Genomic DNA, 17,144 nt, shown 5'->3' with positions numbered 1-17,144 from the left:
CATTAAAGAACCAAAAAAATTCGTAGGATTTGAAATTACCCAACTCACTTTTATTGCACATAACGCACTTTTATTTTATATTTCAAACGAATACTTTGCTCTAGTGATAAAAAAAAAAAAGAATCGGTAATTCATGTATGATGCATTATTCACAATATCACACTATAATTTATTCTCATGGAAAAAAAAAAAAAAAAAAAAAAAAAGAAAACGATAAACAAAGTCAGCGCGACAACACATATATCCCCTTAAAAAATAAAAAATAACAAACGTGGCTGACATTTTCCCAAGTGCGGCGGCTCAAAAGTTATTTATAATTATTAACAAAGTTAATCACGCGCAGGTGTCCGGTGTCCATCATCGCGCATAAATTACTCGACAGATAGTCCCGTCCCGTCGTCTTCTGCACTAATAATACACCCATTGCGCGCACACACCCAGATATACTCGTATATACATATATACATATATATTTGATTTGCAGATCATGCAGAGCAACAGGAGCCGACGAGCTTTCCCGCGAGAGCCCCGGCATATCTGAGCTTGACATTCGAAACTCTTGGGCTTGCGTCCAACTTGCACCCTGTTATACATTACACCTTGTATGCCGCGCAGTGCGAACCCCAGCTCGGGCTTGGCTCTCTTGGGACGCAAAACCCGCTCGTTTGAGAAGATACGCAAAATTTATCGCCGCCCACTTGGACGTTTTCTTGCATACATATAGCTTTTGACAACCGCTGCAATAGCACAACAAATAAGCACACCCACTCCACGAGGAAGCGAAAATTTAAAATGGCCATCGGCAACAAAATCAAAGTATTGAAAGCGCAACATCCACATATACGTATATATATGCGTGTCGCATGTATCAAGCGGTAATGCATTGTAACGAAAGAGCGAGCGTCGAAATAACTTGTTGGCGCACTCGTTACGTAAGTCCGTCAGCACTCCATAACCGCGTTATGTACGTCTGAAAAGCTCTGAGAGGCTCTCGCCGTTAAATATAATTAAAAACGTTGAACAATGGCACGCGCGTCGACATCCTTTTGCCTTTGACCCGCGATGATTCATCACCCGTCAAAGTATTGCCAACATCCTCGTTTGTACGTACACGATCCCGGGCTCAATGAAAAAAGGTAAATTTAATTTGAGTCGATGATTCTTGCACTCCCCGAAGCATTACGTATTACCACTCGGAAAAAGAGAATAAGAAGTAGGAGGAGGAGCGCCAGGTAAGAGAGACGTGCCCGCGCGCACAGCCATTCACGAGCGGTCGAGCTTTCGGCCCCTGCGAGCTTAGTTGTCGGCCCGACCCAGCGCTCGCAAGATATACCCGCGACGCGACCCGACCCAGTATACATTATTATTACTGTACCTACCCGCTGTTCTTATGTTTTCATTCTTATTTTTTTTTTTTTTCTTTGTGTCCATCCGTCTCTTCGGTGTTGCTATTTAAAATATTTACTAGTGTACATAGCAGTACCGCCGTTTTAACGCGTTACCGGGAAAATCTCGGGTGTATTTCGAGCTTCGCGCCGGAGAGGAGGAAACGTGCGGCCCAACTGGCGCCTGTGTACGAAAAAAAAAAATCATCACAAGGCCGGACAATTTTGTCTGGGTGTGCGTGCCATCGTTGAATAATAAATGATCCAGTGGAGCGGAGGAAAAGGAAGAAGACATGCCACCTCGGGTGTAGTGCGAATCGGTATACGCGCGAGCGAGCCGATCGCAGCATGAAAATCGCGCGACTCCTCGGCTCCGACGGGCTCTTGTTCCCTTCCGGTAAGCAAAATAAAGCCCCCGTTGAAGCGGCCACACGAGGCCAAAGAGGCACGCGTTTCGGAAAACACTTCCGCACCATTTTTAAGATAAATCGGTTTGGCGGCAAATCAGAGACTCTCACGGCCGCGGGTCCCACCTGATATGCTGTTGCCAATAGATCGGTAACCGAACCGATCGGCTTGAAAAACAGTAAAACTGTACACGTAACACACCCCGCAAAAATATACAAAGCCCAAGAAAATTTGTTTAATGTACAAAATCTGTTGGCGCCCGCGAGGCTACATATATACTCATTATATACGTATAGAAAAGCGCGAAGCAAAATCTCGGAATAGGTATGAAATGTGATTCACTAGTACGGGATCGACGCGAGTATAGGGGGTACACATGTATACATACACAATACGTGCTTACATATATTTGCGCGCTGTGATCTATTTGTTTTGCGGGGGAGGCTGCAACGAGTGGGCCGATGGTGGCGCGAAAGAGAGCAAACAGACGTGTTTACCGGAGCTTTTGACGCCTGCACTTACTCGTAATGCCTCCCGCAGATTTTCTATTCTCTGTCATATCCGCGATGATGTGGTTCTCCGGTCCAGCTTCCTCCTCGGTTATGGTTATACATCGAAAGACAACCACATATACAGCTTACCCCAGTTGCCTTTAACTTCTCCCCCTCGGAGTCGGCGACCTTTACCTGCCGTGGCTAAAATTCCCTCAAAACGGAGCAGAGAGTTTTAATAACTTCCCGTGGTCCGATTTCTCAACCGGGTCGAACATTGGGTCTTCCCCCGATACGAGCTTCCCTCGCGGTATACCTAATTGGCATCGATCTAATCTCCCCGAGCCCACACTTTTAAACTCCGAGCTCGAGGGATATCGCAACCTTCGCGCACACTCGTAAGTACTGCACACAAGCTAAGGGAACAAAAACAAAAAGAAAAAAATCGAATGGAATCCACCACCTACATTATATACATCACACTTTGCGGGTGCACGAGTTATACATGTATCCTATATGCTTTTCTCTCGCATGCGAATTCGCGTGCATGTGTTACATATATTTATACGAGACGTACCTATATACGTGGCATGCTTATATATATACATCGCCCGGTCATAACTCGCCGGATTGTATATATGCATGTGTAAGTGTACCCTCTATTATTTTCCCGGCTCCTTTGCTTCCGGGGCGAGCTTCGGCTTTTGGGTCAGTACACTCTGTCAAAATTTCGCATATGGTACACCCATCCACATACGATATAATTATTATCTCGATGGGGCTTAATTGCAAGTTATATATGACTCATATTCACACCCGAACAACAAAAGTTGTTGTGCGTATATATATATAAATATATATATTTGTTATGATCTAAAAATTCACCTATATAATTATATTAGCGAACTTTGAGCTTAGGCGGTGCAGCTATTGTATTTCGGTATTTAACAGCGTTTTGGAAGACAGTGCCAAAAGCACACGCAGCGTCGTATACATACATATATGTATATTATGTAGGTATACCCGCGACAGTAGGTTAATCACCATCGGCCGATTTACTTTATACGAAGGCCCGATGGAAGAGAGCCCATTGTCGTTGGGATAGGTGTATATGTATGTTAAAACCGGCGCGCCAACGCGCAATGGGAGCAAAACAATATCGGGTGTACGAATATCGCGCGCCTTCCACCGAAATATTGATAATAAAAACACGTGACGCGCGGATGACGGCTACTGGTGGTTGCTTGTGTCATATTATATACTCAGCACTCGGCGACACGTTGCAAAAGCTCTTTTACACGAAAAAAAAAAAATCATCCCAAAGCTCCAAGTGTATATTTATACATATATAGCACCTCATCGATAAACATATTCACGCGCACGTGCGCAACTGAGAGTGCAGCTCTCTCTCTCTCTCCGTGCGTTTCATTCACTGTTTTTGCTCTTCGCCTCGGTCCGAAGCAACTCCATTGGTCAACAAAATTGACCGCGGCATTTATTTTTACGCCCGTGCAAATAAACTCACTCGGGTCGGGCCGTTAGCTAATATCTTTATAATTCGCCAACGTCCTATATGTACTCTTTGTCTCGGTCACTCGAAAATATAGACAAAAGTGCTGGATCATAACGACTTTATCGTTGGAAATCTCCAAGATTTAATAAACTAATTTTTCCGACTCTCTCTATGCCAATGTCCGAGGCGCGCTCCTACAATGACGGTACAGTTTGGCAAAAAAATGAAAGTTAATCAAGTAATGGATACTACGAGGAGGAGGATAGGCAAGGAAGGTGAAAAAAAAAAAAAAAAAAAAAAAAAATGATCCATCGGTGATTGCGTACACACGAGTAAGAGAGCAAATCGCGGAAGTCGATGAAATTTGAACATTGTAGCCCCGAGCTGAGCCGCGCGGGGTAATTGTCGAGCGACTCATGCCAAAAGGGAGGCGACTAATTTCGTTCTGGCCGGCGGCCTTACAGCCGGGGCTCGCTCACCAAATTTTCCAGCTTTCGCGACATTGACGCCTAAACGGAGTCGATAAGTATATACAATGCGATCTCTCGGTCGCCCAACGTTACACATGTATATAGGTATATTTACACGCTAGTGGCGCTATATGTGACGTTTCTCGCGATCCCGTTCAAAGCTATAACGAGAGCACGCAGGTACATATATATATATATACACGGATCACAAGAGAGCGCGTAATGAGCAGAGCAACGCGACGGATCGGCGCTGATTCTTATAAGACGCGTCATGCACGCGTGTCTTGTGATGTTCGTGCGGTCAAAGGCGCGCCCTTTTATTATCGAGTCGAGATGAGAGAGCGGTAGTTGTCTTTTTTTTTTTTCCTCGGCGCGTATGTCGGCACCACCGAGACTCCCCGTCTGAAATTTTGCGCTCGAAAAAGAGAATCATTGTAGAATTGCTGGGAAAATAGTTGAGAGATGTTGTCGCGATTTATGGGCCATCGTAACGCGGAGACCAGAGACTATATTGGCCGGCGAGGTATTTCTCTCATGTGCTTTGTACAATGCGTGTGTACATGAACGGGTCCATAAAAAAAAGAAGCACATACTGTACGTGGTCCGAAAAATGCCAATATTTTGTTTTAATGTATATATACATCTTCAAAAATCAATTAACCATCGGAAACTCCAAACTCAGACTTCATTTTCAAATTTTTTAAAAAAAGTCTCACTTTTCATATTTCCGAATCATGTGGGCCTTGGAGCAAAAAAATGTTGTTCTCGCATTCAGTGAAAGCAAACACTTTTTGAACAAAAATTGATACCACAAAGTTCCGAAGATGTACATATATATATGTATAGAAAAAAGTAGTTATCAATACACGTATACTTTTGTAATGAGTGCAACTTGTGACTTTTTTCGTAAAACCGCTCGTATAGATGCGTTGATTGTGCGACATTTTAAGTTAACGATCTCATCGAGGGACGATTAAAATAAATAATTATTTAGACCGTGTAGCACACAATGAACCGTCCATATACCGATGCAGCCACACGCGTGGATCGGTCATAGTCTCGTGACGGCGTCATACCTTGACACTCATCTCCTTTGATAGCCAAAGAAATGAGGTCCTCGCGCGTCTCGTACATGACAAATCCAGCCAACTTGACTCGGAATAATGTACCCAATAACCCCCCACACTCACAAACGGTATTAATCAAACACACGTGTGCCAATAAAAAGATATATTAGAACTACGTATTTTTTATACCATCGAAGCGATACGAAAGATGACTTGCTCCTTAATTTATAGGAGGGGAAGGTAAAGGGATATACAGCCGTGGGCCTATAGTCACGAACGTTCATATTTATATACAACGTATATCACACCTTGCACAGTATGGCGAGAGATTTTACGGTACAGTCGAGGTGACGGATAATATCTGCATTTCGAGCCCAGTCACGCTTTTATGATTAATACAAGGTTGGCGCTGTCGCTCGAAGGGCTCCGCAAGTTCAACGACGCCGATCTTTTTCCTCGTTGAGGTAATTTTGTTTATTCTTCATGGGGTTCTTTGCGCCGTTGATCCCGGGGGCGCGAAATATCTTATGAGAGTAAAAATTTACCCCCAAAAATTTTATTTTCATCGGCACTGTTGTACTCACGCGTGGCGTGCAAGTTCTTTCGGCCGGGCGTCCGTTGGCTCCAATAGCCGGGAGATTAACGACGACGATGAATCCGCGCCGATATTTATCTATCTAGGTCTAGGATATATATGTAGGCTCCTTTGATCGGAGCAGCCCCAATATAAGGTGCATTGCCATGCAGGTATGTACCCAGTTGCAGCAGTTACAAACTTTGGGCTATACCCGGTACCTCTCAGCTACTATATTATTATAACGTTTAACTATTTTCACCGGCCATTCTACCATGTAGGTACACTGACTTTCTCGAAAGTAAGAAAATTAAAGCAAACCATAATGTATATATCTTTTTTTGAGATATTATAGTATAGAGTATACCCGAATTCGTTTCTCAGTATCAGAAACTATATTTTGTACATTTTTTTTCCTAGCTGAATTTTTTGAAAAATCGTAAAAAAAAACCCTCTATTCTTAAAAATAAAATTTTTGTTTTTCATAGTCATACGCATATGTATTTTTTCTAAACTCAATAAACGGGCTAAAAGTATAATATGTGCACTGCGAATACATGTGAAAATTTGTCTTCCCCTTCCAAGGAAACAAATACACATCGGCATTTTTCAAATCACACACACTCGGCCTCTCTTTCATTTATAACGTATACACAAAAGCCCCCCAACTAGCTTTCGCTCGATTAATCCCCGGATGGATCATTGGCAGCTATAAATGGTAATGAACTTTGGTTGTGTATGTACGAGCAAAGTTACTAAATTTCCGGCTAATTCGCGTGTACAAGGTGCATATATATGTATACATACACGTACACATATAATAACACGATATGAGATTCGCCGAGCGATTGCGTGCCGCGGCGTTTGTTGTTTTATCCGTTCGAACGATCGACCGAACTTGTAACGGCCAAACATATAACGTGCCGCGTGTCGAACGCTATGTACACAAACACTGCATCGGGCGCGAGAAAGCTCATAAGTAGCCCGCTCCGAGTGAACCCGATGTAATGGTGAATTGGAGTGTTTGTTCATACTTACTTTGAAAAAAATTTGAAAATTCCTTCAGAGAGCGAAAGCAGCGAAGGAAGGATGAGGAGCCCAAGGCGCTTGCATTCCCGAGCAGACTCGGTCCAGCCGGAGTGGACCCGTCGCCGCTGTTGCATTAGCGACGCCGGAGCTTGCACCGGCCACCGGACCATATAACCCATACATACATCTATATATATATATCATGACCGTGTCGTACCAGTACGAGGTCGCTAGCTCGACCAGCGGCGGCTTCACCAGGCTCCTGTTCATGTGGCGGGGCTCCCTCTACAAGCTCATATACAGGGAACTCGCGCTGTTTCTCCTCCTATTTGGCGTCATATCGGTGCTCTATCGCCACGTGCTCACCACCACCCAGAAGAGGTCCTTCGAGCAGATAGTCGTCTACTGCGATACCTTCATCAACCTCATACCGCTCAGCTTCGTCCTCGGCTTTTACGTCGCTTACGTCGCCAGCAGGTGGTGGCAGCAGTACATGGCCATACCTTGGCCCGACAAGTATGTCCCTTTTTTTTTTTTTTTTTCTTTTTACATCCACGCACGTATACTTGTACGTATTGGATTTCTCTCTCTCTCTGTATCTCTTTTGGGTGGTCAACGGATGGATTTGGTGCTATGAAGGGTGATGCACTCGGTGGCGCTTTACGTGACGGGGAACGACGAGTACGGGCGCATGGTGCGCCGTGCCCTCATGCGTTACCTCAATCTGTCGCTCATCCTCGTCTTGAGGTCCATCAGTTCGGCCGTGAAGAGGCGATTTCCCACCTTGGATCACGTTGTCGATGCCGGTCTGTATACAATAGCGCAGCTTTGCTGTACGTGGTTCATCATTTTTATTTTGGAGGGGGGGATTTAACTGCAGGTTTCATGACCGCGCTCGAGTTGGATCTGTTCGTGTCGGTGCCGAGCCTCGAATTCAACACCTACTGGATCCCTTGCACGTGGTTCATTAATTTGCTCAAAGAGGCCAGAGCGAATCATCGATTGGCCGACCCCCAAGGCTTGAAGATCATAATGGAGGTAAACGCTTATACCCGTGTACGTCCACATATATATATAGGCAATAAATGAATAATATTCTCTCTTTTTTTTTTACAATTTAAATCAAGTATGTAAATTTTCAAACCTTCACTGTATGAGCGATTGAGTGTAGGTATATTGTATGGTTAAATGCGATTGTCTTACGATTCAGGAGTTCAACGATTTCCGATCAAAGTGCGGTATGCTCTGGAGTTACGATTGGGTGTCCATACCGCTTGTCTACACGCAAGTGGTAACTCTGGCCACTTACAGTTTCTTCGCTGTGGCGCTAGTCGGCCGACAGTACATCGAGGGTGCCATCAAGCCATTCCAAATGAAAGTTGACATTTATTTTCCCGTATTTACGGTACTGCAGTTCTTTTTCTTCATGGGTCTACTCAAGGTTAGCGTTGGTATTTATAATATATTACACATTATACCTATCGCAAAGTGCAGCCTAGTGGCAGATATATGTATATATACGTCAGAGCTAAAAATAAACCTACCTCCGCGCTACTCTGGAACTACTCAAAGTCCATTATAACCATACAAATACATATACCTATGTTGTTATTATGATGGATAAAAGTGTGATTTTTTGTACATTTTTTTTTTGTTTTCTATAGGTCGCGGAGCAGTTGATTAATCCTTTTGGCGACGACGACGAGGATTTCGAGCTTAATTGGCTAATTGATCGCCACACCAAGGTAATATACCATTTAAATGTTCATATTGTTTTCTAGTGGCGACAACCCTGGTGTTTACCCCTTGTGATACTATAGGCGTTAGAAAAACTTTCTAGAGACTATATTCGTGCTTTGAAACAAAGATTGTCGTCTTTCGGATGAAATAAAAAAAAAAACTAGTTAAATATCTTATGTCTAAAGGTATAAATGTAAAGAAAAAAAAAAAAAAAAAAAATGATTGTTCCAAAGGTTGATTAAAATTTTCAAGTGTTGGGAGCTCCTGAGTACATTGAAATTTTAAATGAAACAGCTTGTAATATTTACGCGTTTTTTGCGAAAGGTTTCCTATCTCGGGGTCGACACGTTGATGAACCGCTGCCCGCCTCTCGTCAAGGACATCTACTATGACTCGGAGAACATTATCTTACCGTACACGGAAGCTGCAGCCGCGTACAAGCGCCAAACTTACCGAGGCAGCGTGGCGAACATGAGGCAAGTTATATACTTAAAAATTTTTTTAATTCATATATATATATATATACTTACACCCACTGTAGGAGCAATCGTAAAAATATTCAATACGACATTTTTTTTTTTTTTAAATTGGGTGGTCGCACCGCATCAAGAAGGGCGTAGGTTCGAATCTCGGTCACAGAAACTCCAACATTGTTACCGGGTGTGGAGTTTTGGTGTATTAAGGATGTTTTTTCTCTCTATATAGCAGGGGCGTCCCGTTAAGCGCGCTCCGAGAGCTCTGGGACCGAGTTCGAAAGATTAGGAAAAAAAAAAGGGGTAATTTCTAGTAAAAAAAAGATCGATACCCGCTACGTGTGCATCAGATGGTTGAACGCATATTGGCGAAGAAAATTTTAATACGAAGAAATGTAAATGTTCCTCCAGCGTGCCCGAAGCCAAGCAAACCATGTTCCTGCCCAACATCGCCGAGGAAGAAGAGAAACAGGACACGTCGAGCACGGCCAGTCCCAAGACGTCCGACGCTAGTTTGGCCATCAACGCGAACGACAGCCCGTCGGTTGGCGAGAGACGGTAAGATATTATCAATACGATTGGAACCCCCTTACATAACAGCAATGTTGTGTTTTTATTTGCCGATTTTATGGGATCTCAATATTGGGCGTACTCTCATTGTTATTATCTACATTATTATTGATTCACATTTACAAATTTACCGCTATCGAAATCTCGTTTTCTCTACCCCATCAGGGGTAGTTAAAAAGTAATTGACTGGCCAGTGCCGCTTGAATTTGAAAAAAAAAAGAGACATTACTCGGATTAATCAAATAATAGTTTGAAATTTTAGCCGTTGATCAATGTATGATACTTGTTACCCCTAGGAGGATGAAGGTACATACATTGATATTGGGGTGAATATGTATATATGTATACATTATGGTTTTTTCAAGATTCCAGGGTAGGATCATCGAAAGTGTATGGTATATACAGGAGGTGCGCCTTGAATGCCCTTACGTAAGCAAATTTGTTTCAGCCAGGGTGGCTCCTCTCCTCAGTCATCTCGTCGAGTGGCTCGCGGCCCTAGCGAAACGATCGTTACGCTGAGCGTCCAGGAGCAGGAGCAGTACCCGGAGCAGCCCGGGAGAACCGGCCGGCCAACGAGCGCCCTCGCCGAGGCGGTCAAGATGTTCTCCCTCAAGGGCAAGTTCGGGGAGCAGCACGCCCTGCGCAAGCCGTTCCTCGCCCTCGCCAAAACTGCCCGGGTCAGCATCCAGCCCTGGCCCAGCGCCACGAACCTCAAGTCCGAGGCCATCCCCGGCTGGAGCGCCCCGCCGATCTCCAGGCTCCCCCAGTCGCGCTCCTTCAACATTCCCAGCATCGACGTCAGACGACCATCCACCGCCGACGACGAACTCGACCATCCCGCTGAACCTACCGACGACGCCACACCCAGGAAGCCCAAGTAATTGCTCATACTATATGATGATTGCACCCACCCAGGTGAGGTAAATAAATAATTGGGCCGTGTGTGAAGGGGGCCGAGCGAGGGGGTACGAGGAGGTCGGGGTGGCTTCCTGTGCCGGGAGGAGAGCATCGAGGAGGGCCAGGAGCCTTCGGTGGTCGGGCGAGCCGAGCGGTTCAACAGCTTCCCCAAGTTCTTGGCGCGCCGGCAGCGCCAGGCAGCCCTCCGGCTGACGAGGAGGATCAAGTCCCTCGAGGAGAGCCAAGCGGTGAGCAAGAGCTCGCCGGAGCTGAGGTTGGACGTCGAGTCCGGGGAGGAGGTGCTTACCAGTGGGGTGACCTGCGAGTGTGGACGGGCCAGGTTCTTTACGGGCAACGACGATGACGACGAGGATGAAGAAGATGACGAGCTGAGCATCAAGGCCTGATACGATGGGCTGCTGCTGATGTGACTTTTGCGGTGCATGTACAGGGGGAGACTTTGAGTGCCTATATGTATGTATATATATTGTATAAAATATTTTCCCATTGGACGATGACGTTGCGAATGAGTTGAGCGATTGATGGTAGATGAACGTATTATATCGTACATATATTTTGTCACCCCATTGGCTATCCAAAAGATTTTCTTTTTTTTTTTTTTTTTTTCATCTCCCGAGAGTGTGCGTGATATATATGGATGTTTAGTTACGAAATGTTGAATTTTTTAGTACAAAAATATATATATATATATGATACGTGAAGCGGATAAACAAAAGAATTTTTGTACATTGGCAACTGCGGTGGAATTTTTATGATATGATGTATGTCTCATGGGTATTATACCTACCAAAATGTTTTAGCCATATTACTTACATGTTCCACGATGTGTTTAGCCATAGCCAACGATTCCGAGCGCATTTTACATTATTATCTCCTTTACGCGTTGATTTTTCTCTGTTAGCAAATCTGCATACCACATCGGTGACACGTACTTTTTGTTGGTTCGGTATAGTTCAAGTTCTCGTTTTTCATGAAATGCATCACAGTAGTGTTGATAATGCATATCGTAAAAAAAAACAAAAAAATTGCTACCCACTTGGATAAACACACAGTGTGTTGCAAATTTTTTTTTTTTTATTTAGCAAATGCACATTTAGCAAAATAAAATAAATCATTTATGTGAAAAATATCTATTTTATGAAATATTGAGTTTTAGCAAATTTTATATTATTTATTTGAAGGAGTTGTGTTATTTCTTTTAAAACGTTGTTATTTAATTTAAAACACTCGTAAGCTCTAATCACCTATGTATTCACAGCAGCCGTGTACATACATTGCTTTACGAAATATTTTATAAAAAAAAAAAAAAAAAAAAAAAATATCTTGCCCATGTTATTATTTCATCCCTCTCTCGATTGTATAGGCGATTCGTAATTTGGCGCCAATCACCGTGATGTAGGGGGCGCTAGGCTCGAAGAAAGCGGACGCCCTCGTAAAGACCTCCGAATTCCGATTGCGTGCATGTGTACTCCAACTGCAAAATTTGTTTACAACCTCAGTGTTTTTGTTTGTTGTCGCTATTATTCGTTGTTAGTGTTGACATTGATGCTTTTCTCGAGTGTTCGTTCGGTAATGGTTCTTTCAATCTGCCCTCACTTATCTCAGAGGTAATAAAATGCGCACACCAGATAAAGTGAGTCTTTCACAAAAATAAATTGATTTCGCATGGCTGTCGCTTTGCTCGCGAGAGCGAAAGGCTCAAAGTAGTCCTGCGATATAGTTTTTTATTGATACATAAGAAGAAAGAATCCTGAAGGGCCGGCACGATGAATGTCTTGTGCGCGATCTGTCAAGACCTCCTGGTTCCTTCGAACGACATCTTCATGACACCCTGCGGACACGTCTTTCACTTTCCCTGTCTCATGCAGTGGCTTGAAAAGTAAGATATTTTTTTTTTAGTTTCATCCCTAGCAATCGTGATCTTGTGAAATGGTTAATTTTCATGTCGTACAGGGTACCTATTGCGCAAGTTTACTAATGTGTCAAATTTGTTAATTTCAAGGAACCTTAGCTGTCCGGAATGTAGACAAAGAGTGCTGCGCAACAAGATCACTAGGATTTATTTCAACTTTACTACCGCTGAGGATGTCAAAGAAGATTCTGTTGCTCTACAACAGAAGGTGGATGGTCTTGTGTTCAAAGTTAAACTGAAAGAAACGGAAAACAGGAACTATATAAACAAAAACGCCGAACTAAACAAACAAATTCTGGGCCTCAAAGAAGAGAACAAAAAAATTGAGTCTCAGTTAAGGGATAAGAAAGCTATCATTCGTGCATTAAAAGATGAATCTTCACATTTTCAGGAGAGATGTAAGGATTACGAAAAGCTTAAGAACGATAAAGAAAAGTTGTCAAAAGAAATAGGGATGTACGAATGGTAATTGTCAAGATTTCTCTTATTTCGAAAAGTACATTTTGTATATGTTTCATTCATGTGTGTGTTTCTAATTTCAGTGTAAAGAAATTAGTACGTGAAAGTGAGCAGGATGTAAGCGAAATGGTGAATGAAATTGAAGAAGCATCGACTCTCAAGACTTACGTTTCTGTTTTGAAAAAGTGAGTTGGCCAACAATTCTCTCAAGGTTTAGTAAAGTTTTATGAATTAATTTTACCCAAATATTTTTTTAACAGGCAATTAGTCGAAAGTATGGCAAAAATAAAATATTTAAGGGCAAGAAGTCGAAAATTAGAGCAAACTGTGCAAACTGTAAGGATGGAAAAAACATCGGTTACCAGTAATTATTTGAAACAAATGTGAGTATTGTTGAAAAAATTCAAATTTTTCAGGATTTCCCAGCATAATTGGTTCTGTTATTTGTTTTTATTTTTTACTTCTAGTGAAGAATTACAAGAGGCACTAGCTCTTTCGATTAGTGAATTTGACGAATTGAAAAAAAAATATAATGAAATGAAGAGTGGAACCAATGAAATAGACAAAGCTTCAACAGAAGCATCAGAGTCTTGTTCGAAAATTGCAGAGTCTCGCAAACGTGGAGTAGATGACAAATTGGATCTTAATACAACTGTGCCTCCAAAAAAACTTAAAGAATCATTTGAGCACCTACATCATATTACTTTAGAAGACAGTGATGACTCTGATATTTCATTTTCTTCGGTACAAAATTTTTGTACTACTGAAAAATTAAATATTTCCAAAGAGTATTATTTTACAAAGGTGATTAATTTTTCAGTCAGTACCAGTACCTGTACAAGTAAAAAAATCCAAAGAAAATGAAGAAAACTCCCCGTACCTGCCTACAAAATCAAGAAACGTTCTGTCTGTAAAAGGCAAAGATTCGCAAGTGGGCACATTTTCCCTCAAGCCGTTAGTATGGTCTTCAAAGAAGCTTGGTTCGACTTTTAAGGTAATATATATTTTAAAAAATTTAGATGCGACTGTTTGGAATAGAAAAATATATTATTAAAAAATTGATTTCAGAATTCTGGAAGACAAGACAAGTCCATTGCATTTGACGGTTTTGGAGGTCATTCGAAGCAAGAAACGTTTCCAGTTCCGAAAACTTCACCGAGTAAATTAAAAAGACCTGCGAGTGATTCTTCGAAAACCAAAAAAATAAAACTGGATCTCGCTAACAACAGACACATGGAGAGTTTTGTTATTAATTTAACATGAGATATAACTCGTATGAATTATATTAAGAGAGGATGGAATAATTCAACTATTTTTGTAAGTGAAAAAAACTACTCTTCTCCTAGATTACCCGTGATCTTGGCTCCATTTTATATGAAGACTGCTTTTTTGTGACAAAACTTTTTATTCGTATTGGTTATTTATTGGTATAGTTATTATGGGCGATCAACTTATTGTGAACGTAAAAAAGTGCATAGAATTTGCAAATTGTTTAATACGACGTGTTTTTTTTTAGTAATTTTTTTTTACTCATGTTACCCTTGGTAAAGTACAATATTGTGATACATGTATGTACAGTTTAGTCAAATATGCATACCGATTCGTGGCATTGAAATTGGGACATTTATATTTCTGTTGAAAATGTTTAATTTCGAGTTGCAAAATTTAAATTTTCAAATATTATTTAGTACCGCTGCGTAGGCAACAAGGAATGAAAATAAATATAAAAAGCACGCTCCAATAGATAAAAAAAAAATTAGGGCTTCTTACGAGTTATTAATGAATGCACTATCGTTTTGCAATATTTTCCACAGTATATTCCCGTAAATCAAGTTCAACTTGCAGCTGACCCGTGAGGTTCCGTGATTATTTCTGCAAAAATTTTAAGATTGCAACATAATTTTACTCTGTTAAACAAAGTATACATACTGCGAACTATTTTGTAAAAAAGTGAAGTATATTGTAGATACCCAGAATCATGTAATTGTAATTATATATATATTATATGCGCGACTAAGACTAATCACTATCGAGTGACCGAAACTTTTCCAAGAAAAGAATATCTCGCGCCTTATCTCTCCAGTCGTTTTTATTTTGGAGAAAAGCATTTGTGCATATTTTTTTATAGGTATTTCTTGTTGAACCAAAAAATAATGATTTTTTTTTTTTCTATCAATAAATGTACAAAACTACAACGAAGAACGAAATGTTTATTGGCACTTTATTCACAAAGCATCCCCAGTCCAGACGACAAGGACAAGTAGAGTATCATCCCTCCTGCGAAGCTCCTTTTCAAAGACACCCTACACTCGGTCTAACGTCCCTGTGGCTGGAATTCAAACGTTCGTCGGCGCATCGTAATTAATGTAGCCACGGGCTGTACGAGGATGAGCGCCGGTAGTTATTATCTTCAAGCGCAAGGGGCTCCCCTTTGAATCTCTGATTGCCGCAGCGACTGAGACGACTCGCCGGGACTAAGAGGCGAAATGAATTTTCGAGAGGGACTTCTAAACTCACTTCAGATCTCCACAGCTCGAATTTTCATGTACCCATTAAGTGCGACTAACGATCGCGGCCGTTTTTTTTTGTACCGTATGGTTGCTAATTTTTGCCTTTCACTACGAAAAAATTGACGTGCTTTTTATAGAGAATACGTACAGTATTCGGTGAGCGGCATAAACTAAATACTATATAAGTATTGGATCGCGAGAAAATGCGAGTGCATACAATCCGTAGCGATACATATAGCTGCAATTATTTTTACGAGCCACATGAAATAGAATTTTACCATATTTCAAATGGTGATTTTTTTTTGTTTCTGCACCTTTTATAAACATATGATTTTGATGCAGACTACATAGTTACATGAATAGAGAAACCAACGATGTGTTGGCGAGAAAAACGTATTGCGCAGTAAAATCTTGATAGATATGTGGATGAATCTACCGTATAAATGACTTTATCGCACGAGATTGCCCCACCCGTGGGTTTGGCTGTACTATATATAAATAATATACTTTCGAAATCAAAATTTTAAATAAACCATGTATGTACGTATAGTAATCGAGTGTCGTTAATGAATTTCACGCGTCATTTATGATTATCGATCGGCGTGTGACATATCACGACCAACCGCCCCAAACTAAGTCCGATATTCACTGTCCGCGTATCTGCGTGTCCATCTATATGTTATATAATATATAATACAGGTCATCACTGGACGTTCACGCTTGGCCCCCCCCCCCGCCACGCGCATATTATATGCGTGCACTTGGAGCGTCCTCCGTTGCACGAGTGAGTGGGCGATGACAAAGTGAAGTAGTATAGGCACGGGCAGAGGGAGAGAGGAGGGGGATATAATACCTGTCATCGTCAAATGGGACATTAGCCGTGGACCCATCGTGCAAGCTTGCAGTTATACATGCCCAGCGTCCGTTGTCATCGGCCCTCGCGTATCCTCCGACACGTCAACCCTATACCCTCTTCTCTCTGCGTGTATTGTATGTATAATATCTAGGTATATATACGTCCGCGTGATTCCTCATCCTCTCTCCGCGTAATGATCTCTGGGGCAAATCAAGCTGCACCGGGCGGATGAGCACCTCGTGCGCAAGATCGAAGGAAAAGGACAATTTACGTGCGTGTGTGTACGATCTATATGACTCGGTGTTGAACCAAACGAATATGTATTCTTTTTTTTTCAACATAACTTTTTAATTTTAGCGAAAAATACCAACTACCTTCGATAGACTACAATCATCAACTCTGCGTCAATGACGGTTGCATCAATGTCGTTTCAGGGTTTTTAACATCAAACGCAAATATACTTTATGCGTTGTGTACCTATATAATATGTACGCGAAGCTTTCATGTTTTAATACCTCTGTTATTTTTGATGCATCAACAATTAGTACAGTTGATAAAAAAAAGAAAAAAGTTTCCACGTAACGAGGATTCAAAGAGAAAAAAAAAAAAAAAAAAAAAACAACTTCGCTTCCATATATACGTAAGCGCAGAGTTGATCTCATATTTGTTTGCCCTTTGTTTTCACACTCACGTTTGATTGCAATAATCGCACGATTGTACTCGAAAGCATATTTTCTTGGAATCGCTCGATGCAATGACGCACTATTAT

General features: G+C 41.7%; 2 protein-coding genes across 3 annotated transcripts; both read left to right on the top strand.

The window, feature by feature from the left end:
• The first annotated feature begins 1,584 nt into the window (after positions 1-1,584).
• On the top strand, positions 1,585-11,247 carry LOC106642221 (bestrophin-4). The gene is made up of 10 exons (XM_014356924.2): positions 1,585-1,782; positions 6,975-7,453; positions 7,577-7,743; positions 7,818-7,975; positions 8,148-8,378; positions 8,602-8,682; positions 9,002-9,153; positions 9,562-9,708; positions 10,169-10,597; positions 10,670-11,247. Exons 2-10 carry the CDS (start codon positions 7,140-7,142, stop codon positions 11,022-11,024), a joined length of 2,034 nt encoding a protein of 677 aa, XP_014212410.2. The 5' UTR covers positions 1,585-1,782; positions 6,975-7,139; the 3' UTR covers positions 11,025-11,247.
• An 829-nt stretch (positions 11,248-12,076) lies between these two features.
• nopo (TRAF interacting protein no poles) lies at positions 12,077-15,208 on the top strand. 2 transcript variants are annotated; one of them, XR_016292943.1, is made up of 8 exons: positions 12,077-12,517; positions 12,641-13,015; positions 13,093-13,194; positions 13,270-13,392; positions 13,477-13,753; positions 13,830-14,003; positions 14,078-14,326; positions 14,824-15,208. XR_016292943.1 is itself a non-coding variant. In XM_014356983.2 (7 exons), the coding sequence occupies exons 1-7, from the start codon at positions 12,405-12,407 to the stop codon at positions 14,270-14,272; spliced, it is 1,359 nt and encodes a 452-aa protein (XP_014212469.2). In that variant the 5' UTR covers positions 12,077-12,404; the 3' UTR covers positions 14,273-14,515. The 2 variants fall into 2 exon arrangements, 1 of the variants encoding a protein (XP_014212469.2); XM_014356983.2 differs by lacking the exon at positions 14,824-15,208 and having other exon boundaries at positions 14,078-14,515.
• The last annotated feature ends 1,936 nt before the right edge of the window (positions 15,209-17,144 follow it).

This window comes from Copidosoma floridanum, unplaced genomic scaffold (assembly GCF_036245765.1).
Source record: "Copidosoma floridanum isolate Cflo_tuat_1 unplaced genomic scaffold, Cflo_Japanese_pri ptg000013l, whole genome shotgun sequence".
Classification (NCBI taxonomy): Eukaryota; Metazoa; Arthropoda; class Insecta; order Hymenoptera; family Encyrtidae; genus Copidosoma; species Copidosoma floridanum.
The sequence above is the reverse complement of the archived record's forward strand: the minus strand, read 5'-3'. Positions and strand labels throughout refer to the sequence as shown.